At 42.7% G+C, this 22,904-nt stretch overlaps 1 protein-coding gene and 1 long non-coding RNA gene across 7 annotated transcripts in view; both read right to left on the reverse strand.

The window, feature by feature from the left end:
* The window catches only part of LYST (lysosomal trafficking regulator), a 149,188-nt gene extending 133,902 nt beyond the window's left edge, over positions 1-15,286 (reverse strand). For 5 of the 6 annotated variants that reach the window (XR_012077287.1, XR_012077288.1, XM_072971020.1 and 2 more), the window contains exon 1: positions 15,200-15,274. Coding sequence is in view for 3 of the 6 variants with exons in the window: in XM_072971020.1 (XP_072827121.1) it covers positions 15,200-15,234 (35 nt within the window). In the remaining 3 variants the exon portion in view is untranslated. Of the gene's footprint in view, positions 1-15,199 lie in introns of all 6 variants that reach the window. The other variant, XM_072971018.1, reaches the window with a different exon arrangement.
* On the reverse strand, positions 6,528-10,357 carry LOC140699730 (uncharacterized). Its single transcript, XR_012077976.1, has 3 exons — positions 10,149-10,357; positions 8,369-8,508; positions 6,528-6,669 (listed from the first exon to the last, which is right to left on the reverse strand). It is a non-coding gene; the product is annotated as an uncharacterized lncRNA (long non-coding RNA).
* Positions 15,287-22,904: the final 7,618 nt, after the last annotated feature.

Raw genomic sequence — 22,904 nt, forward strand, 5'->3', positions numbered from 1 at the left:
ATCTGTTGATTGCCTTGGGCAGTATGACCATTTTAACAATATTGATTCTTCCAATCCAGGAGCATGGGATATCTTTCCATCTTTTTAAGTCTTCTTTAATTTCTTTAATCAATGTTTTACTTTCAGGCATTTTCAAATATCTTGCCACTTTGGTGCTACCAATGATGTTACATTTATCACTGCAGATAAAATCTGAAGCTCAACAATATGGCAGGAAGTACTCCTTGGGTCCCCAACTTTCCTCCTCAACAACTATGAAATAACAAGTGATGTGGCACTAATAAGGGAAGAGTCCACGGTGCTACAGTTCACTTTCACTAATTCATTCACTCAGTCACTCTTTCAACCCATATTTATTACTTCTTCAACAAATATTTCAATATATCTTCTATTTCGGCTAGTTTCTGAAACTGTCCTGAATAGTCAAATCGGCAGCATGGTGACAGTGGTGCAAACAAAGGCAGCAGACTGGGAATCTAGAAATTACCAGCCCGTCACACACGGCTGTGTGAACTCCGGCTTCCTGTTCCGTAAGCTGTCTATCCCAGAGAGCTGCTGTGTGGCTCTCCGGAGATTATATAACGTCAGTTAACATGCTAGGTAAATGTTACACGCAGTTCTATTTCAAATGCCTGGCATGAGCTGCACATGATATGGCAGAGAGTGCCATCTGGAGGAGGAAAAGATCACTACAGCCCTTCCTCGCAGGCCAGTTCACATGGGCGTGGTCATGTTCTGCTGTATGCTGATACAGTTTCCAACGAAACACTGAAAATAAAAGCAGAGGGTACCAGCATTTTTTGCCTTTTCCCTGCCTTGTGCCTTCTACAGAAAAGGAAAAGGAAAAAGACAAGAAAAAAGGTAGTAATAATGAACTTTACTCTTATAGCCTGATTAGAAAACATGCTTTTTTCTCATCAAACAGTACCACCTGAAGGAGTCAATTTCTAATGTTTCATCAAATGCCAAAAATCCTGCTAAACTGTCTTTTAAAATAACACTGTGTACTTGCCCAAATCTGTTCATTACAATAGTATTAGAGAAATTACCATTGGAAAGAATATTTTTCAGAAATGTATTATGCATCAAAAAGGAGGTGACTGCTACAAATCATAGGATTATTGTGAGGATTAAATAAAACAGTGTACAGAATAGTAAGTACTCAGTGAATTCTGCTGAGTCGGAATCTGTCATGATTTGAAGCAGCCTTCATGAAAAATAAAGGTTGGTTCATACAGACTCAAATATGCTAAGTCCCATCTCTCCACAGTTCAATATATATTGATTATAGACTGATTAATGACCTTCCCAAAGATCTCACAGATTCTTTACATCACTAAAAAAAAAAAAAAAAAGAAGGAAAAAATGCTAACACTATTTATACCATTTCATAAATGACAGGAATAAAGGAATAAACATGAATAAGTCAGAATTATAAACAATGGCAGAAACTTTAGACATCACATTCTCCAAGCTCACATTCTATCGGTGGCAAAAACTGAAGTCAGTGGGTCCAAGGTCCATGACAGTCGTCTTGGGAGTTATACGATATTTTTGGAGCTAATTAACTAGAAGTAAAATAAGCAAATTTAGAAGACACAGCCTTTCTTCTTCTGTCAGGTCAACTAAAAATTAGAGAATGGGGGAAGAAGTTTCCTTAACACTAAATGCCGTCTCGAATTGTTATCCAGAACCTTTTCTCAAATCCACTAGTTTGCAATGTGTACACCTGGAAACAAGATTTGAAAATCTCTCTCTTCACACTTCTGCAACTACAACACAGAGCCATATGTCTGACATGCAGGAAACCTGGGTGGCAGAGGGGAGAGGATACCATGACCTGACCTTGTTCAGATGGACAGAATTCTCTCTAAGGAAGAAGCTAGTTAAGGCACGTAAGGTGAATTAAATTATGTAATGCTTAAGTAAGGAAATATCTATTAATGTAAGTTCTACCCTGTGAGTTTTTTTGTCCTACTTGATGTGTTAAGTGATAACCATCAGAATGATTCCCAACCACAGACTTAAGACAGGAAATTTATTAGGATATTTTTTTCTTCTTGCAAGTAGCTTGTTTTCTTTTTTTTAATTGAAGTATAGTTGATTTACAAAATTATATTAGTTTCAGGTGTACAGCACAGTAATTTAACATTTTTATAGATTATACTCCACTTAAAGTTATTACAAAACAATGGCTATATTTCCCCATGCTGCACACTATATCCTTGTTACCTATCATTTTATTATATACATTTTTTATTAATGTAAGCCTCTTTACAACCTGTTATAGTGGATAATAAATGTTCTATTGAGAAAATTGAAGTAAAATTTGATAGTCACTGAATAGGAAAAATTAAAATATATTTTAATGGGCTTGTTTTTATAAAATTCTTGTAATTTGAAATGAGAATTAGGAAAGGATATGACACTTTAACAAGTCTAAATTAAATAGCTGAATCGGAGAATCAGCAAAAAGATAAATGGTTTCACAAACTGGAAACTTCACAAGATGCCACAGTCCCACAATTACTGACAACTCACCATACCTGAGGACGATGTTCAACCGTCATTTAATCAATTAACTTCAAAAGAAATCATAAGCGTTGTTTTAGATTCTAGCAGTTGTTTAGAACTCAGGCCCTTCTTGGCAAATACTGAATTTGATTTTCTTAATTCTGCACCCAGGAGTAGCGGATCAGAAGTCAGGATGTCGCACATCCTTATGAAGTCTGGATTGCGGTCTCCAGCTCCTTAGATACTAATGTGGTATCACACACAAAAAATGTCATTAAGGCTTGGCACTCCAGACCACGTGGAGTCTGAGTAACTACCCAAGCCCCCGCTAGACATTGGACCAATTTGGACTGTGAGCAACCCACGTGCCTCCCACCCCCCCAGTACCCTGCCCGTCAGGCGAGGGGAGGAGGGATGCCCACACCTCCAAGCCTTCTGTGGTGGCTCTGCTGCTCTGCGGAAAGGCTCCAGAGGTGGGGGAGCAGCCTGAGAGGCAAGAGCAGGCCAGGTGAGCCTGCAGAGGTAAGCGCAGCATCCCCCCAGCCCTTCCGCCCCGTCTGCTGCAGGGTACACAGCCAGGGGAAGAGCCAGGCACGAAGAAGCACCTCATCTAACACTTCCCGGGAGGGCAACTCATTTACATCCTGAGCAACCGTCTCAGAAGTGAGTCTGGAACACAATCACTCATGAGAAATAACTGCCGCACCTCAAGTTCTGTCAGGAACACTGGAGCAGGCAACAAGCTGTCTGCCGGTAGAGGAAACCTGCCATGAAGTCAGTTTGCACGTTATGAATTATTTGAGAATGAAAATCTATTATAAAGTCAACACACAGAGAGTTAAACAATCTTACACTTCCCTCAAAATTTTACAGATAAGGAAGGCCCTAAGGTAGATGGGGGCTGAGAGATTTCCCAAAAGTCACAGGGCTTCCTGGCTAGCTCTTCAGTTTCCTCCCTTATGTTCTTCCTAACAGTGCATGAAATTTTAGACAGACTTCTTACAGGCAAACTACACTTTCCAGCACGCTCTCTACCAGAACATTTCAGTGATCAGGCCTGGCACTGCCTAATGAGGCAGGAATCCTGCCTGTCTGCCCTCCAGGCGACACGCCCTGCCACCCCACACGTCTCAGTCTCCTACAGGCTCATATACCTCTTCCCATACATTTCCCCATTTCTCATTTACATCTGGAAGTGACTGGGGGGGGGGGGGAAAGGAAAATTCCGCTCCTCCTAGAAAGAAGTATTTACATTTTAACAAGAAGTAACTACACCTTCAGCTCTAATGGGCAATGCAACATAAGAGGGTAAAGCCGGCTCTGACCCAGATGTTCCACACTGAAAACGCAGGACCGTACCAATCCCTAACTAGGAAATGGGCGCTAAAACTGGTGTGCTGTTCCTACTTTTATCCTGTATTTATGCATTCAGGCTAAGTCAACATACAAAAACGTGTTGAATGAAATATTTTCCATTTATGTAGAATTGTACAGGCTGCTCAAATATAGAAAACTCAGTAAAATGAAACAGCGTGGTGGTCTGGGGGGAAAGGGTAGACAATGAAAAAAGCAATGGCTCCAGGAAAGTATATGTACTCTTCTTTCTCACATCTCAGGGAGTCAACAGCCGGTCTCCCTCCCCGTCCCCACACCCCTTAAGTCTGGGTTAGCAGTTGCCTTGAAACCTGTTGAGAGGTCATCCTGCCTCCTCGTGTGACAGAGCTGGCCAGGAAACAAAGGGAACCCAGGCACAGTGTAGCAAGGGAGATTTTTAAAGAAAATTCTAAGGAAGTCACACCCAAACGTATCAGACTTAAGTCCTTCACAATTATATTCAACTCCTTATAATAACATATAATGGAAAAGAATCTGAGAAGAAAATACATATATATACATGTGTAACTGAATCGCTTTGCTGTACACCTCAAGCTGACACTGTGAATCAACTACACTTCAATAAAAATTAAAACAAAAAAAGCCCTTCAACAAGCAGTTCACGCTCTTTAAAACAAACAAACTGGGCAACTAGAGCTCTCAGAGGAGCTGAGTGTGATCCTGAGCATCACAGGAGCGGGAGATTCTGAGACACTGGCCCCAGTGACGCTGCGTGAAAAGGGACCAGGAAGGCCCTACCAGGGAAATCACCTTCCGCGGCTTCACATCCCTACCAGGAGGAACTGTGCTAGAAGTGTCACCCTGAGTAGCTCCTCTATCTCCATAACAGATCTCCATATTCTGACAGAATGATGATGGTGATGACCCAGCTGACACCATCAATGATCACCACTCCACACCAGGCACCTCTGTAAGCACTCTACTGTAGTGGCTGATTTAAACCTCCTAACAATCTCATAAATACAAATACATCCCTACTGGTCACACGGCAGGCCCTGAAGCATGGGTCACAGAGCTACAAGTGTCAGGGGCACGATTCAGACCCAGGCAATCTCTCTGAATTCTGCATACAAATTTCTGTTCTCTAAAACAAACACTGACTCCTCCCTCCAACAAACCAGCTCTTCCTTCCTCTTTCCTATTTCAGTTAATGGCCTCTACCCAGCCACTCAAGAGAGAAACCAGAATAGCACTCCATCTGGGGCCGGGTCAGTTTTTCCTCTTGACAGCTTGCTGGCTCCTATCTGCATCTGCTGCTTGGAACTCTATGACCTTGGGTACTTGACTTCCTCTCTTCAACTCTCAGCTTCTTATCTATAAAACCGAATTCCTAAGAGCACCTAAAGTTGCTGCGGCTTTAAATGAGACAGCTGATATAAAATGCACAGCCTGGTGCCTGGCGACTGCAGGAAGGTCAATAATTATCAGCGATCATGCCCATCACCTTTGGTCTGGTCCCTCCCCGCTAACGACCTTACGTGTAAGCAGTCTCAGGCCCTCACCTCTGTCACTTGTAATACCAACAGCTCCTTCATTGGTCACGTTGCCTGGTCTATTTTCCATTCAGTTCAAATTCTACAACTGCTAAAAATGTCGCTCACGTTCCTCAACATCACAAACGACCCTGCAGCTCCTAGGGAATACGGTGCCAGCTCCTGATCATCACGCTCAGGAATCCCCTCCACCACCTACCCTTTTCAACCTCTCAGCACAGCTCGTGACACACTGGGCCACCCCATAATTCCTCCTACGGGTGCACCCTTTCTCAACACTATTTCACTGTTTCTTTTAATCATGTTGCTGCTGCTACAGAAATTCCCATTAATTCCCAATGACTTTTCTACACGCCTTTATCTTAGGACTCACCACATTGTATTGCAGGATTATATCATTTCTTTCAAAGCTAGACTACACTTTCCTTAAGAAGGAAAATCAGGTCTTATTCAGTTAAAAAACAAAAATCAAAAAACCAGCACCTTGCCACAAATGGTACGAGCTCAACAAATAAAAACCAATTCACTTAATACTAACTTTGATTGAAAATTTTTTATTATTCAAATTCCTTTAGGAAATATCCCGCAGCTAAAGCACTGAGAAACAAACAGGCACATTTACAAAAGCCTTTCTCCATTCCACAGCAAGAATTCAAGGCACTAAGGAAAGTGCTACAGAAACGCCTAAAAATCTTACCAAACTTTTTTCAGATTAAAACCAAAAAATGTCAGCAGTAAAACCTTAGCTGTTTATTCCCTGTGAGAAAAATTATATAATTCAGAGTATACACTTTCAAAGTTCTTTAAAATCAACAGTAGACGTGATTGTTTTCCATACATCCTAAAGAAAATTTGAAAACCTTGGAGCCCTATCCTAAATGTGAAATAAAAATAACAAAAAATAATTTATATAGCAACATCATAATGATCGATAATTTTTAATATATATTTTGTACAAGGTAGAAGATACTGCAAAATAAATTTAGAAATACCGAACACAGATATTTACAAGAGTTAAAGACACCTTGCAAGTGCAGGCAGTACTAGTGTCTTCATTCCCGGGTAATTCTTACAGGCAAGGAAAATTAGCCCCCCTTCTAAAGAAAAAAACGCAGTTGAGGCAAGTAGAGACAACTGTGTTTACTGTTACAAAATATTCCACAGCAAGAAAAACAGCAGTGCAATCAAACTGAGATCCTGTCGCTTAGTCTGTTCTGTCTCACCAGCCAGGAAGACGGGCAGACAGCAGGGGAGAAGGGCACTGGGGCTGGGAGTGATGAAGAACAGAAACAGAAATGGAATATATGTCAAATACTTTCTGAGCAAATGCACTTCAAATTCAACCTACACTTCATGTTTTTTTTCCCTACCGCACTGGTATCATCACCATTTAGTTTCTATTCCTGTGATCTAAATGTAGACAAGTGCAAAGAAAAAGGGTTCGAGTTACAAGTGAATTACACACTAGAAATCAAACACTACCATTTTCCATGGTGTTTAAGGCATCTTTCGGTTATGGGGTTACTTTCTTAAAATGTGTTAAAATGTTCAAGAAGTTGGTGGTATAGGACAAAGAATATTAGACCAAAAGTCAAGACTCTGGCTTTCTGTTTTGCCTCGAACTCTTCAGAATCTCAGGCAAAGTGTGTAGCCTTTCTGATCCCCATTCTTCTTAGACATATTTAAAAAAAAAACAAAAACAAAGCTAGATGATCTCTAAATATTTTTTAGGCTATGTGCAGCACAGCAGTCAGAAAATAGCAATACAGTGATAGTCATATAGTAATGGCACCAAGATTAATTTAGGACTAAAATTACACATTCTAAATGTTTCCTTAAATTGTGCATAACCAGGTTGTGTCAAAACTACTGGGATTTTATTCTTTAAAAATAAGGTGTAGAAAAAATAAATATATTTCAGTAGTATGGAATGTATGGCTTTAGAAATATTCTCCAAAATATTTAAATAAAGCTAAGAGGGGAAAACAAGTTATCAGCATTACTGTCTTTGGAAGCCTCATTAAGAGGAAATTCAGGAAATGGCAAAGGACTTTAATCTCTAGAAAACTCTAAGTCACAGTGCATTAAAGGTCCAGATGAGCAAATATTAGAATAGTGTAAGAGTGAGCTGATGGATATAGACAGCTGTCCTACAAGTCACACCAGCAAAACCTCCTTTTATCATTGGCTAGAATACACTGAATTTTGTACTTCAATGAATGAATATCCGGGAGCAATAACAATGAATGCATTTTATGAACTGATAGATATGTTTGGTTGCCCTTTCAAATAAAGCACATTGTTATAATAAAAGAGGAAATCCTTCTCACCATTGTTTTAATTTTACAGTCATCCAAACTTAGTACAATAATTATGCTTTGCAATAATATATATGCAATTATGACTATTATTCTTCTACCTAGGAAATTAAGACAAGTGAGCTACAAAACTAATAAGAATTCCATTGCAGCAAATCACATTTTGACCACAGTGATTTTAAAGAGGGAAGAGAAAGGAAAAAAATTACTATTATTGCTCCTTAAAAGTTCATAATATAAAACCAGCATATACATTTGATTTCACTTTTGCTAAATAAAAATTACTAAAAACAGCGATTTCAGCCAAGAATCAAGTGCTACAACAGAAAATTTAAATATACTTAACCAGAAAATATTTTCAATGTACAAAGACACAGGTAACTTAAAAGAGAGAGGAGTGAAGTGTAAGAACATATCCCTAGAAAAGAGTAAGACCATCCCAACAACAACTTCACGTGTGGAAAGTGGTTAAACTACTCCCCTCAAAACAGGTGTAAAAGTAGAGGAAGGAACAGAACCCCAGAGCTAGTCCACAACCCAGATGTCACTTTCCAGTACTTTCCCCAAATTAGGAATTCCATCTTTTCAATAAACACTCCCCAACCACCCCAGCCTCTGACAAATTAGTTACTATGAAGTTTGTCTTACTTGATTTAAAATGTATCTTCTCCTTACTTTCACTCCTTTGATCACACAAGATTACCACTAGACGTTATCAGGAGGCACTGCTTGGACTTCCATCCCCTCTGTTTTTAACCCCTCATCTCCAGGGGCTTCTCTACTGCCTACTTTTAAAAAGAAGAAGAAAAAAATCCTGTTGACACCTTCCTCTTTCGAGATTACTCAAGGGTAACCTGCACTGGAAACAGTCTTCTCACCTCCCCTCGCCTCTCGGTGCCCTGCAGTCTGACATTTGCCCACACGGCTCTACGGAAACCGCCCAGGTCAAGACCAACAATAACCTCCTAACTGCCAAAGCCAGTCCAATAGGCACGTTCCAGTCCTTATCTCATTTGACCTGAGGAGCATGGGGCATATGAGACTATCAATCCTTCATTCCTTAAACCTCTCTTCTCTCTTGACTTGGAAGATGCCAAATCTCTTTTGGTTTTCCTCCTGCCCCTCTGGCCTCTCCTTGTGTCTCCCTGGATGGCTGCTTCCTGGCCAGCTCCTTCATTCTTCTCTCCTCCTCACTTCCCTTCCCTTGTGTTCTAGGAAAATCTCATCCACTTCTAAGGTTTCAAGTGCCACCTTTTTGCTAATGGCTTCCAAATTTTTACCTAGAGATGAATTCAGAACTTCTTCCAAATTTCCAGACCCTCATAGAGCAAGACATACCTGGAACAGGGCAGGGCAGGGCAGCGTTAAGGGGCTAGAGAATTATCTTAGGCCAGTAAGCCCCATTCAAGACCCTCTAACTGATGGCTCAATTCACTCATTCTCAATATCCACAACTCCCTTCTAGGGTGAGGGTCCTCCAGTACCAATCACCAATATGACTAAACATTTCCATCTGCCCAGGGCAGTCCTGGTTTGCTTGTTGTCCCAGAGTAACTATTAACGATATTCTTTTTCTTTCTGAAATAACACCTGTTCAGTCAATACATTATACAGTCACCTTGCCTGCTACCATTCTTTCTGATTTTCCCTGCACAACTAGAGGAGTCCTCCTCCCTCCATGAGCCTTTACTCCGTACCATTAGGATCCCTAGTTCTGTTGCTAAGAAACTTCCCTCCATCCTCCATCTTCACCCAGGAGGACCGCTTCAACCCCCTTTCATAAATCACTACACACAAGACAAGCAGTACTCTCCTGGTTCCCCAGGGTGACTTGTACATTATTACTATTTCATTTCGCCCACTCTTAAGGCTATATGATAGCCATATTTACAGCCGTCACCTCTGAGTCATTCGTCCCCATCTACTGAGAACTTGGTCATACAACTCCTGTCTTCCTCTCCACACAAGATCTATTATTCTGGGCGCTTCACTATCCATAAGAGCAACTAATCCCAACATCCTAGGATCTGGAGCTCTCTGATTTCCTCTCCGTCAGTGGTCCCTACTCTGCAGAAGGCTGACATGGTTTAGTAGTTGGGCATAAGGGCTTTGGGGCTGGAAGGACTCAATACCTCCTAGCTGTGTGCCTTGGGGAAAATGGCATAGCCTCACCGAGCCCCAGTTTCCTCATCTGTAAAATGGAGCTCCTCACAGACACCTCCCAGGACGGTTGTGGAAAATAAGTATGACAACCTATGGGAAGCATCCGGCACAGCGACTAGTACCAGCAAGCAACAGCGGTGACCAGTGGCCAGTGACCAGCATCAGTAAGCTCAGTAAGCAGTAGCTTTCGTTACTACTACTCCCGCCGTAACCAGCACTACTAACCCTGGCTGCCCTCTGCCGTCAGCCGTAGTTTGGCCCTTACCATCACCTGCAGCTGCTGCAACTCCAGGATCTGCAACTTAGGACTCCCACATCACATTTTTCCGTCTCGAGTACTCCTTCACTTCCACTCGTCCTGCTGGGACTCTTCATCCTCCTCGTTGTCCACGTTTATCAGCCCTGTCTGGTCTTGGCTTTCCTCCAGAATCAAGCAGGATCCCTATGACTCAGCCCTTCAGTCAACCTCATTACCACCCTCAATTTCTGACTTCACACCATCCCCCTCTTCCCGGCCCCCCGCCCACGTTCTCCATCATACCTTCCCTTCCGATCCCCATCCAGGTTCACTCTATTTGCTTTCTGCTGTTATGGGAGCTACTGGAGAAAAAGGCTTAACCATTCTGATAGCCTCTTTCTACATTTGTGATTGCAGGGGTGTTTAACATTATTTAGCAATTAGTCACTCGTGCCTGCTCAAGTCCGTTTTCCAATCACAATGGTAACTTTTCTTTCCCCCTCAAAAATTCCCCAATGCATGCTCTTCCTCTCAGTCTCGGCAGATAGCCTTAGCTTCCCAGCGACAGATGATGCTACCCTGGATACTTACCTACATCTGTCTCTGTATCTACTCCGTTTCCTGTCCTTTTTTAAAAGGAAGATGCATCACTGCTTTTCTTCAGGATAACCCTTTCACCTGTGCCCCTGTCCCCAACCCATCCATTTCCTCTGAGATTCAGTCTAATTCTTTCTCTTGTGACTTCAATTTTCTCTCTTCCTGAATGGCCCCTTTCCCTTCCTCCACAAAGTATCCTTATCTCCTCCATCTTTAAAATAATAACAAACCTTCCCTGATCACATGTCCTTGCTCCAGCTTCCATCCAGTGCCCTCCCTTCTTTACCAAAAGTATTTGAAGGAATATATTTACTGAATGAATGCAAGCTTTTTTGTTTGGTTCTCTCCTGAGCTCCAGACCTATATATTTAAAAAATTTTAATTATATGTGACTCATTCCAGATTCGGTTCCAACAAAGAAAATAAAACAGCTATTTCAAACAAGCAGTTATTTTAAACAAACTGATGTGAACTGATGCACTTCATATCTCCTTATCAACTCCTCCACTTGTATTTTGAGAATTAAGATCGACTACCAGCATCACCATTCACCCTGACAACCTAGACTCCTTAAGGCCCACTTCGAATTCTTCCTCTGCTTTCCCAAATCTGAGCAAGTTCTTTCTAAAATCTCCCACATCTGTCCCCTTTGTGTCTCCCCAGGACTCCTACTGTTAAGGCCCTCCTCCCATTTCACAGGGATGTTGTGAAGGTTAAATGAAATAATAAATGGGAATGCACTCTGTAAGATGTGAGGTGCTTACAAAGCTTATTTAATATTATATCTTTGGCAAAGTGTGCATGAGGTTAGCTTACTAGAACTTGTTCTTAACAAAACAATTTTACATCTTAGTAATCAATGCTTTCTTTTCTAATCACAAATCACAAAGCATCTGTTTGGCAATCTGATCTACAATTTTTCTAGGAATCAGTCAGTGTCATGATGTTCAAAGTACAGTTTCTGGGCTTCATCTCCCCACACTCTGTTTTTTTAATTTAAAATGTGCAATTCTTTAGGTTTCTGGCAAAAATCTTCTCTTTACTTTTTAAAGACTACTAGCAGTAGTCGTTTGAACAGATCTAAGTCTGTGTAGTAATCTACCTCATCACTCATGTGTTTCCTCCACCCATCTAAAGTGGCTATAAGTTCTCTTATTTCCTGGTTCTGAGTTTCAACATCAAAGAATCACATCTGAATGGTATAATGACTAGCCTCTTGGAAAATTGATTTCTTTCTCAGCTAATTAAGATGATTACACTTCATGTGTTACTCTTTCATATTATTAGATAAGATTTTTCTTTGTTGTTGTTTTTTCCTCCCCATAAGTTAGACCTGGAAAACATTCAAAATTTCCAAATGTCTCAATTACTGTAAAGCGAAGCCAGAGCTAAGAGGCAGAAGGACGAACACTGATAAGAAGCAATAGCAAAAGAAAGTGGCGTTGATGAGAATATAGTGTCCCTATGGACTTGAGATCCATTTATACTTATTTATCTGACAGATTTATATTCAGGTTAAAAATTCATTTAAAAATATTACCTTATTGCCTAAGTTCTTAATGTAAGGAGCAGATCTTTTTTTTGGTATTTTGGAAAAAAGCAGGTTTATTAGAAGAGGAAGGAAGAAACAGAAATGCTGGTTCTGTTAATATATTTTTGATACATGTTTTACAGGTCAACTTCTAGGCTCCAAATGCTGCATAATTTGATGAAAAAGATCCCCATTTAACATGTAATGGCCCATTTATTTCAAGCCATCTTTAATGAAACAGAAGAATTAGGATAATCTCTATATTACTATTAGCGAAGTATTAAAAATGCAGGTCATTTCCATTGTAATTTCACAAATGGCCAAGTGAAGCTATATTTGATAACAAGATTTCTGAGGCTTAAAAAAAATTCTTGAACTTAAGCCAGGCATCTAAACATTATTCAGAAAAAGATTAATCAGATGAAGGTGTTCAAGTTAAAAACAGCAACAAACTAAAAAGATACTCTGAAATTCTGGATTACAGGGCTTTCTCTACAACGGAAACTAACAAAAAGATTCTCTCAGTGCAAGCAAAGAAAAACAAAAGTACATGGGGTGAAAAAAGATGACTAGGAGGGTCCAAAAAACAAAGGAGCATGAAAAAAGTTGGCAGTTCATGGTTGAAAATATTAAGCCCCTGCTATAATCAAGATAACATGAAAAGTGTCTTCAATACAAAGTTACTAGCATCTACTACTACTAATCTCCAAGTGGAGTCTCATTTCATTGTTTTCTAACCAACTCCTCACCTTCTCCTACCAAACTGCTCCTCTCATAAACTATCTCAGTACATGCCTACTCCATCTTTCCACTTGCTCAGGACAAAAACTTGGGGTGTTCTTTAAGTCTCTCCAACAATTCCACTCTGGTCCATACCACATCATCTCTGGCCTGGATTATGGCAAGAGTCCTGGAACTGACATTCCTACTTCTGCCCAAGGCCTCACCCAACCTCAGACACAGTCTATTCTCCATCCAGCCACCAGAGTGACCCTTTTTAAAGGCAAGTCTAATATATCCCTTCTCTATTCAAAAGGATGCGCCCCCTTCCCCCTCCACCCGCCAAGTGGGAACCCAAGTCCTTACAAAGGCCTCAAAGCCTTATACAATCTGACTTCCATTCCCACTTACCTCTCACCCTCATTTCTACCCCTCTTACTTTGCTCACTCACTGCTGCCAAACCACCCTCCCTGCCCTCCTTAAACATGCCCCATACACTCCTGCCTCCAAGCTTTTGGCAAGTGCCTTTCCTTCTGCTTAAACACTCTACCCTCAAAGAGGTGCATGGATTACCCTCTCGCTTCCTTCTGGTCTTGGAATCAACTGTCACCTTCTCCAGGAAGTCCTCCTTGGCTACCTATAGTTAAAATTGCAAGTCTCTCTCTCTTCTCTTCTTTTTTCTCTATGGTCCTTAACACCATCTGACACAGCATATATTTTATTTGTTTATTATCTGAGATTCCCCTACTAGAATGTAAGCTCCATGTAGGAAGGGATATTTATCAGCTTAGAAAACTGTCTGGCACACAGTAGGGCTCAAAAAATACTAAGTTTATATATAATTTTATAGTTTACAAATTGCTTTCATGTAAATTATATAATAACTCATTTTCTCCTTACGCCCCCTCTTCTCCGATTTTTTTTTTTTTTTTTGGCAGAGAAAGGTTTATTGCAGGGCCAAGTAAGGAGAACGGCCAGCTCATGCTCAAAAAACCCACACTCCCCCAAATTCTCCAATCTCTGCAGTAACAATGTGGATAACAGAAAAGAGCTATCAGGAGAAAAAAAAGTTGCTGGCTACTTACAAAGCTCTTTAAAACAGATACTCCAAATGAATTAACTACTTCTATAAAATGAAAGCTCAGAGTCAACATCTTTACTAGCATAAGGTTTCTGGGTGTGGAAACTTAAAGTAACAGAGCAGAGCAGCCAAGGATCACCAGGAAGAAAAGCCCAGTTCAGTTCGTACTACCAATCTGCTAAACAAACCCTAGGGAAAGTGCGAGGTGAATTCAATACTCGAGGGAACACTGGTCTGAATTCAACACCAAAGTATTCAACGCAAGATTCAACTCCCTCAAAATGTTCTGTCTGCTTAATACAACCTCATCACCGACCAAGTGCTGTCACTGGGTGTGTATGGTCTGCTGGGCATATAGGGAATGTTTTGTTTTGCTTAAACTGGTAAGAACGAGAGCTAGGGAGCGTTTTCTGAAGCCTCTGTGCCTACCCCCTCCGCCACTAAGCAACCCGCTGGCCTCCACACTGAGGTGCCGGGTCTTCCTGGAGCATTTCCCGCACAGTTTAATCCCACCAGAGGCGAAAGGGCAGCTCAGCCAAGGCTCCAAGGATGCCCGGGGCAGGCGGCAGATGTCTCAATGGAGCCTCCGGAGAGTCTCTGCCCCGGGCGAAGGGTGTCGCCGGCAGGAGAAAAGCAGCGGACCAAGGCGCCCGGGGGAGATGATGGGAGAGAGGGCGGGCGGGCGAGCAGCCGCAGGGCCAGATCGCAGGGGGCGACCTGCGGAGGGCGGCGCGAACTGTCAACTCCAGCCGTCAGCCTGCCAGCGTGGGCCTGGCCGGGGCGCAGGATAAGAAACACGGTCCAGACTGCGGCAGGTCGCCGCCAGCCCGCTCGCCCTCCGGCCTCCGAGCGCCGGGGGATAAAGTTAGTGGCCGGGGGCCGCGCGGCCGCCGCGAAGGTCCGGAGCGGCCGGGGAGCTCCCGCCGCGGCTCAGCTGCTGCCACAGGCGGCACGGAGCGGCGGGGAGACATCCCGGGGCCCCAGAGCCGGAGAGAAACCCCGGGCCGGCGCGTCGGGCCGGGTCCCCTGCGCCCTCAGCCCGGCCGCCGCGACCCCCCCCACGCCCAAACCGCCTTCCCCCTCGGCCACCGACGGGTCGGGGACCCCAGCCCTCTGTCGGCATCGCCGGACCCCGCGGCAGCCCTTACCTGCTCGCTGGCCGCCGCCGCGCGTCCCGCCTCATCCGGAGAACCCCGAGCCGCCGCCGCCGATACCACAGCCGCTGCGAGCTCCCCACCCCCGCCCCCTCAGGTAACCCGGGAAACCGGGAACACCACCCCTCCCTCCCCCCGTCGCCCCAGGCCCGCTCGCCTGCGCCTGCGCGCTGGCCCGCCTCACGCGCCCCGAGCCCCGCCCCTCACCGGCGGGGCCGCGCCAGCGTCGCAGGCGTGACGCGAGGGGCTGACGAGCCAATGGGGAAGGGGAGAGGGCGGGCCGGGCCGCTGGGCGGGGCCTCCCTCCCCAGCGCTCCGCGAACCCGCCTGCGTCACTCTCGAGCCGTGCGAGCTCTGTCTGCAGCGCACGGAGCACATGCACAGCGTTCCTCCCCGACCCGGACTGTCATCCCGTCCTCCTGTGTGGGTGCCGAGGGTGGGGGTAGAAAGAATAGGGGAAGGGGCGGGACAGGGAGGGGGATCATCCACGAGGAACAGTGCCCTTCCTCGGGGGCCTGGAAAAACATGATCTTACTAAGGTTGTCGTAGGCATCTCTCAGAAAACAAAGAGGTTTACGATGCCACCCCAGAATTAATTCAGCGCGAAGGGGTATGTTTCAGCCTAACCCTCTTCAAACCGAGCTGCAAGCAGCGCGCGCTGTCAACGTTGCATGCCCTAAAACAGCCGTGCCGCCCGGGTGTGGGAACCGTGTGTTCAACAGAAGGATGTTTTAGTTGCATCTCTGAATGCCAGGCCCAGCACATGGCTGACAGGCTGCTGATGCAGCAGTTCGGCATTTCAGAGGACACCCCTCCTCACCATCCAGTCACTGTGGCAGGCCTGGCGGTGGAATGTCAGAGGTATTGGGAAGGAGCCCGAACTTTGAAGTCTGAGGGTCTGGGGTTCAGTCCCACCTAATAAAAAGCACTGCTGATCCTTGAACAAGGGGGAATTTTTAGAGGCACCTATCCTCGCTAGTCGAAAACCCTGCATATAACTTTATAATCAGCCCTCCGTCTGTGGATTCAACCAGCCTCGGATGGTGTTACTGTAATACAGATTTAGTGAAGAAATTTTGGAGCGATATGGGTCAAACCCCTGTTGTTCAAGAGTCAATTGTATAGGCATTGGTCTACAAAGAGCCAGGAACTGCTTTAGAACCAACAACTACAGTCATTTTTGCATAAGATTCAAGAAATAAAAATAATTTAGGATATTGTATCCTACGGCTGTATACCAAACGCAGCTTTTAATACCTCAAACGCCCATTGGACCCAGTGACAAGCCAACTAAATAGGCACCCTGTGATGTGATTTGAAGGGACTCTCAGGAAAATCTGGTACTTTAAGATACCCCGCCCCGACACCTGAAGTTCATACCTTTGTGCAGAGGTTGCCCCCATTCTCTGGCATTCCTTTAAAAGGCGAATACTCCAGGCATGTGCAACACACAAGTCCCCAGCAAGTAAGTGAAAGAGATGTCACTCACTTAACAAATAGTGAACACCTACTATGTGCTGGGTACTGTGTGGTAAGTGCTGGAGATACTTTGGTGAATTTCCCCGAACTCAAAGAGGAAGAGGAAGCCAAACCTGACATGTTTCACAGTTTGACCAATAACCCAACCTACTCTTATTTACACATCAAGATTCACGCACTAATCTCAAAAACACTTTTTTTTTTTCCCAATGGACAAAAGAAGTCATTGAACTGTTAGGTAACAAGTCAGTTCCTGTTTCTCTTGAGTAGACTATAGTAGATGATCATTATTTCTCTAAAGTCAGAGAGAACGAAACAGACTTCCTATGACAATGGTACACAGCTGACCCTCAAAGTAGTATTTTTTGGTAAAAGTTACAAAGCAATGTCTTTTGTGACTATTCTTGTCTCTTCATATCTGAATTATAAAGTATTTTTAACCAAACTGTCACAGTATTGACTTTGTACAAGAGTATCTTAGAACAGAGATATTAAGTATACATATTAGATAAAACTTAGTTTAAAATATTCAAATGAACACACAAAATAATGTGTGATCAAGTACATGCAATAGAAGAGAGAATAAAGGAAAGGAAGGGGACGGTGGGTGTAGCTCAGTGGTAATACACATGCCTAGCATGCCTGTGGTCCTGGGCTCAATCCCAGTACCTCCATTAAAATAAAGAGATAAGCCTAATTACCCCCAAAAATTAAAAAATAAAAAAAGCTTAAATAAAAGTAATAGATATCTAGAAGGAAGACTTACTTATGTGCTTGTAACATACTGGAAAACTTTGTAAGTAGGAAACTCTCCAGATAAACTGACTCTAAAATTAGATTTTAAAAGGAGGTTCTAAAATCAAGATTTTAAAAGATGCAGTTAATGTATTTGTGGATAATTGCACATTGAAGTCGCCAGAATATGTTAAAATAATCATCTCATGACCATATGGATAGGTAAATCAGACCATGTCACACCTCTGCTCAGAAGCCTGCAGTGGTTCCCCTTTTCTCTCAGGTAAGACCAAAGCCCTTACAATGGTCTACAGAGCTCTTCACGGTCTCACTCCCCATAACTTCATCTCTTCCTACTTCGCCATCCAGCAGACATACTGGCTTCTTTACTGTTTACCAAACATTCCAGGCACATTCCTAACCTTTGCACGGGCTGTTCTGTTACCTGAAATGCTTTTTCTTCAGAAGCCACATGGATAACTCCCTTACCTCCTTCCTGTCTTTGCTGAAATTTCACCTTCTCAATGAAGTTTAGCTCAACACTGCCCTAAGCCTAGACAAGAAGGGACTCTGCCCTGGGCCCCATACTTTAGTATCCTTCATACCACAAATGCCATCTGTGCTGAGTGGAATTGATTTCCACCCTCCATCACCAAATTCATTGGTTGAAACCCTAACCCACCATGTGACTCTATTTGGAGACGGAGCCTTTAAGGAGCTAATTAAGGTTAAATGAGGCCATAAGGGTGGGGCCTTCATCTAATAGGACTAGCGTCCTTATAAGGAGGGCAAGAGTCACCAGAGCTTCCCACGAGTGCTTAGAGAAAAAGTCATGGGAGGACACAGGGAGACTGCGGCCGTCAGCAAACTGTCTGCAAAACGCTGCTACCACCTTGATCTTGGACTTCCAGCCTCCAGAACTAGGAGACAATTTCTGTTTTTAAGCCAGCCACTCTATGGTACTTTGTTACTGCAACCCTAGCAGATTAATATACCCCCCAAAATAATTTTATTACAGAACTCATGGGTTCTCTGCCAGTCAGGATTGGCACTAAAGAGTCAGCATGATGTGATCTTAAACATTATCTTTCTCATTGCACTTAACAGCTTCCAACATTCTACATCATTTCCCCATTTACTATGTTTATTTTTATTGTCTGCTACATTTAGACTGTAAGCTCCCTGAAGGCAACAACTCTTGGTCTGTTTGTGGTGAATCCCAGGTGCCAGGACAGTACCCAGCATGTAGTCAGCACTCAGGAAATATTTTTTGAATGAATAGTTTAATGAAGGAGATTTGGTTCAAATTCAGATAAATATCTAGATAGTAAGATACTCATAATTGTAGATGAAGCATGACAACTTTAATGCCCCTCCATTGCCCCGCAGTGGACATGGTTTTGTGAAGGGGCAGAGGGGTGCAGGGCTGTCATGTCAAGAACCGTAACATGGTCACAATTATACAGACCCATCCATGTTTGACTACAGACCAAGTAATTGCTACATTAAAAAATTATAGATGCATGAATTTAGTCTTGGAGTACTTTCCTTTATTGGGATGTATAATGGATCTTTTTTAAAAATGTTCTTTTTAATAGGTCCCTTGAAACTTTATTGAAGAGGTCAAGGTATAATTAATGTCTTCGTTAAGTTGTTAGAGATATCCACGCTGGTTTGTAAAGCTTATCAGACTGGATTTTAATAAGATTCTTTTATATAATTTTCTCTGCTAAATCACTGAGAGTGCTTTAAATCCACCAAAGTATGTATACTTTACTTTAAAAACTCTTAGGTCATTGTACCAAAAGATTTGTAAACATTAAAAAATATTTTATGGGATGATATTTTCAACCAGCTAAAAGTATTAAAAACAACCCTAATATTCCTTTCTTTGCTGGGAAATTTTCCTGCTGAGGGCATCTCAGTGTCCTGCTTCCTCACGTAGGAAAGACTATACTTACGGGCAAATGTCAGTAATTCTCATAAAAGTTTCTTTCTTCTTGTTAAATTCTGAATTGCTTTTTCTGCTTAGAACAGAAAATACATAATAGTAATAAGTTCAAATGTTAAGACAAATATACAACATAGAAAAATGAAAGGCTTCTGTGATATTACACAAGAAATGACCACCAGTCAGTGGTGTGTATGCCCACAGAGGTGTCTGTGTATGTGTGTGTGTGTTGTTATTATCACATCACCATTGTTGAAAAAAGAGGAACTTGAATTCACTATTGAGCATGATTCTTAGCCAAGTGATTTACTAGCCATTTCTTATTTTAATAGTTGACATTTAATAGTTGTCTGTCTTAATTCTCAATATATTCCTATGGTTAACATGTTTCTGATTAACTTTGAGCTGTAGGCTGCATGAACTGTTCATTTTAAAAAAGAAAACTAAGTCTATCCAACACAATAGACGGGCTAAGATGTGGAAGGAAATTAAGAAGTGTTTTCATAAGAAATGCATGTTTGCTATCCATTCCTGTTAACAAAGCCAAGAGCCCAGGGGATCAGAGCAGATTAAAAATTCACAAGAACTCTCGAAAGCTCATGGTAGCTCATTTGGAAGGCCAGGAAAACAAATTGTTCAAGTTACCAGCCAGTGAGCAAAACAGAGTATTACTCAACCTGTTCAAAGCAAGAGTTGGAAAGGACCAGTCAGGTTCGAAGTATGGAACAGGCAAAGATCTACGTGTTTCACTGCCTACTCAAAAAAATCCTGGACCACATAAAAAGATTCTTAATATACACATTCTCTATAATTTCACACACACCGCTATTTTAGACCACTTCAAAAAAATGTGTCTAATTCTATCTGATACCACACATGGAATCCACTAGTAAGACTGTAAGACTGGTGCGGTGTTTCAGGGATTCGTTCAGTTACTGTGTCTTTTCTGTGCACCTGCAGTGCTTGAGGCTTGGGGACACAGAGGAACATAAAAGACACTCTAGGACGACAGGGAGCTCCAGACAGGTAAACAAGCAATGACAGTGGAGGTGATGAGCATTGTGACAGAGTCACACACAGGGCTCTCAGGGACACAGAGGAGGGACATCCAACCCCACCTCGGGGATCACAAAAGACTTCTTGGAAAAGCTGACTCTAGACTTCAGACTTGAGAGACTCAGTAAGTTTCAGGCAGGCCAATTTTTCCTAAACACTTTTAGTGCCCCCAAGTCTAAGACAACATTTTAAAAATGAAATCAAGGTAGTGAGTTCTTCCACAAAGTTAAGTTTATTCAATTCAAAAGATTGTCCTCTTTTCTGAAACTATGCCCTTCCTACTTTTTTAGGATATAAATAACCTTTCTTTATGATACAGCTGCCATGTGTATGTTTAATGTCCTTTTTTTTTGGAGGGGGGAGTAATTAGGTTTATTTATTTCTTTATTTTAATTTGCATTATTTTTTATTGACATATAGTCAGTTCACAATGTGTCAGTTTCTGGTGTGCAGCATAATGTTTCAGTCACATACATACATATGTATTCACTTGCATACTCTTTTTCATTATAGGTTACTACAAGATATTGAATACAGTTCCCTGTGCTATACAGGAGAAACTCATCATTTATTTTATATATAGTAGTTAGTGTCTGCACGGTTACCGGGGGTAAGGGGGTGGGAAAGGATAGATTGGGAGTTTAAGATATGGAGATACGAACTACTATTTATTTATTGTTTAATGGAGGTGCAGAGGGTTGAACCCAGGACCTCATGCATGCATGCGCTCTGCCGCTGAGCTACACCCTCCTCTGCAATGCCCCTTCTTGACCAATTAACTGGCAATGAAAAGTGGGCAAGCTGATTGGTACTTTCCTGAAAGCATTTACTGTTTTGTTCTTGATGTGGTTATTAGTTTTACTTTTTCGGTGGCAGTCTATAAAATCCGTGGGTCCAGAAACCAGGACGGGCCAGGCCGGACGCCCCAGGCCCAACCGCTCCTCGCACGGGGAGCTCCAGCTGGGAGAAACCCAGGCTCTCGGGCCACGCCCCAGGCTGCACCGCGTCCGATTTGGCACTTCAGTAAGTGATTCCTGCGCACACTCAAGTTTCGGAAGCCCTCTTCTAGAGGAGGGAAGAGCGTGTGTGAAAATTAGTGGGAGAGACTGCGGCGGCTGTTGAAGCAGGAAGAGGCTGAGCGTGGCGCTGGGGAGGCGGCAGGCGGGAGCAGACGGTGACGGCCCCTCTGCTCCAGCTGCCGGGTCGGCGACTAGTCCGCATTCCGTCCTGGTCGGCTTTTAGCGAAGCCATGTTCCATATTGTTAAACTGTCTAACCACTTCCTGAAGAACCTCCAAACGTAGATTACAAACCCTCGGGGGGCAAATAAATACCTTGGGCCTCTTATCGCGGCAGTTAGCTGGGGCTGACAAACCAACCATGGTACCTGGTTGTGCTCTCTCCGTGGGCGACGGAGAGTCTGTTTTATTTATTTTTTATCTTTTCTATTGAAGTATGGGTGATTTACAATGTGGTGTTGGCTTCTGGTGTACAGCACAGCAATTCTGTTACACATATATATGTGCATTCTTTTTCATTATAGGATATTTAAAGATACTGAATATAGCCCCCTGTGCTGTGCAGCAGGACCTTGCTGTTTATCTATTTTACATACAGTAGTCAGTATCTGCTAACCCCACACTCCCAGCTTATCCCTTCACCTCTCCCCTTTCCCCTCTGGTAAACATTAGTTTGCGTTCTGTGTCTGTGAGTCTGTTTCTGTTTTATAAATAAGTTCACTTATATATTTTTTTAGATTCCACATATGAGTGATACTATATGATATTTGTCTTTCTCTGTCTGACTTATTTCACTCAGTATGACAATTTCTAGGTCCATCCATGTTGCTGCAAATGGCATTATTTTATTCTTTTTATGGCTGAATAGTATTTCACCGCATAAATATACCACATCTTCTTTAACCACTTGTCTGTTGATGGACATTTAGGTTGTTTCCATGTCTTGGCTATTGTAACTAGTGCTGCTGTGAACATTGGGGTATACATGTCTTTTCAAATTAGAATTTTCTCCAGCTATATGCCCAAGAGTGGGATTGCTGGATCATAGGGTAAGTCTATTTTCAGTTTTTTAAGGACTCTCTATACTGTTCTGCATAATGGCTGCACCAAACTTCATTCCCACCAACAGTGCACAAGGATTCCCTTTTCTCCACACCCTCTCCAGCATTTATCATTTGTGGACTTCTTCATAATGGCCATACCAGAATATTTCACATTTGTGTGCCTTCTGATATGGCATCCTGTTACTAAAGTGCTATTTCATGCAACAAGAGCTCAAACTTGTAAAAATTATATAATCATTTCCTCAGTTCACCATGTAAACTAATTCGAGAGACATAGAACTGTCACATATTTGGAATCAGAACTCAATATTAGTGTACTGTGGTCCTACCTTGAGCCTAAGTGGCGTTTACCTGTGGAATTCAGATGGTGGGAGTGGTAGGGGTCCCCATAGGGCC

Source organism: Vicugna pacos, chromosome 11, assembly GCF_048564905.1.
Source record: "Vicugna pacos chromosome 11, VicPac4, whole genome shotgun sequence".
NCBI classification, from domain to species: Eukaryota; Metazoa; Chordata; class Mammalia; order Artiodactyla; family Camelidae; genus Vicugna; species Vicugna pacos.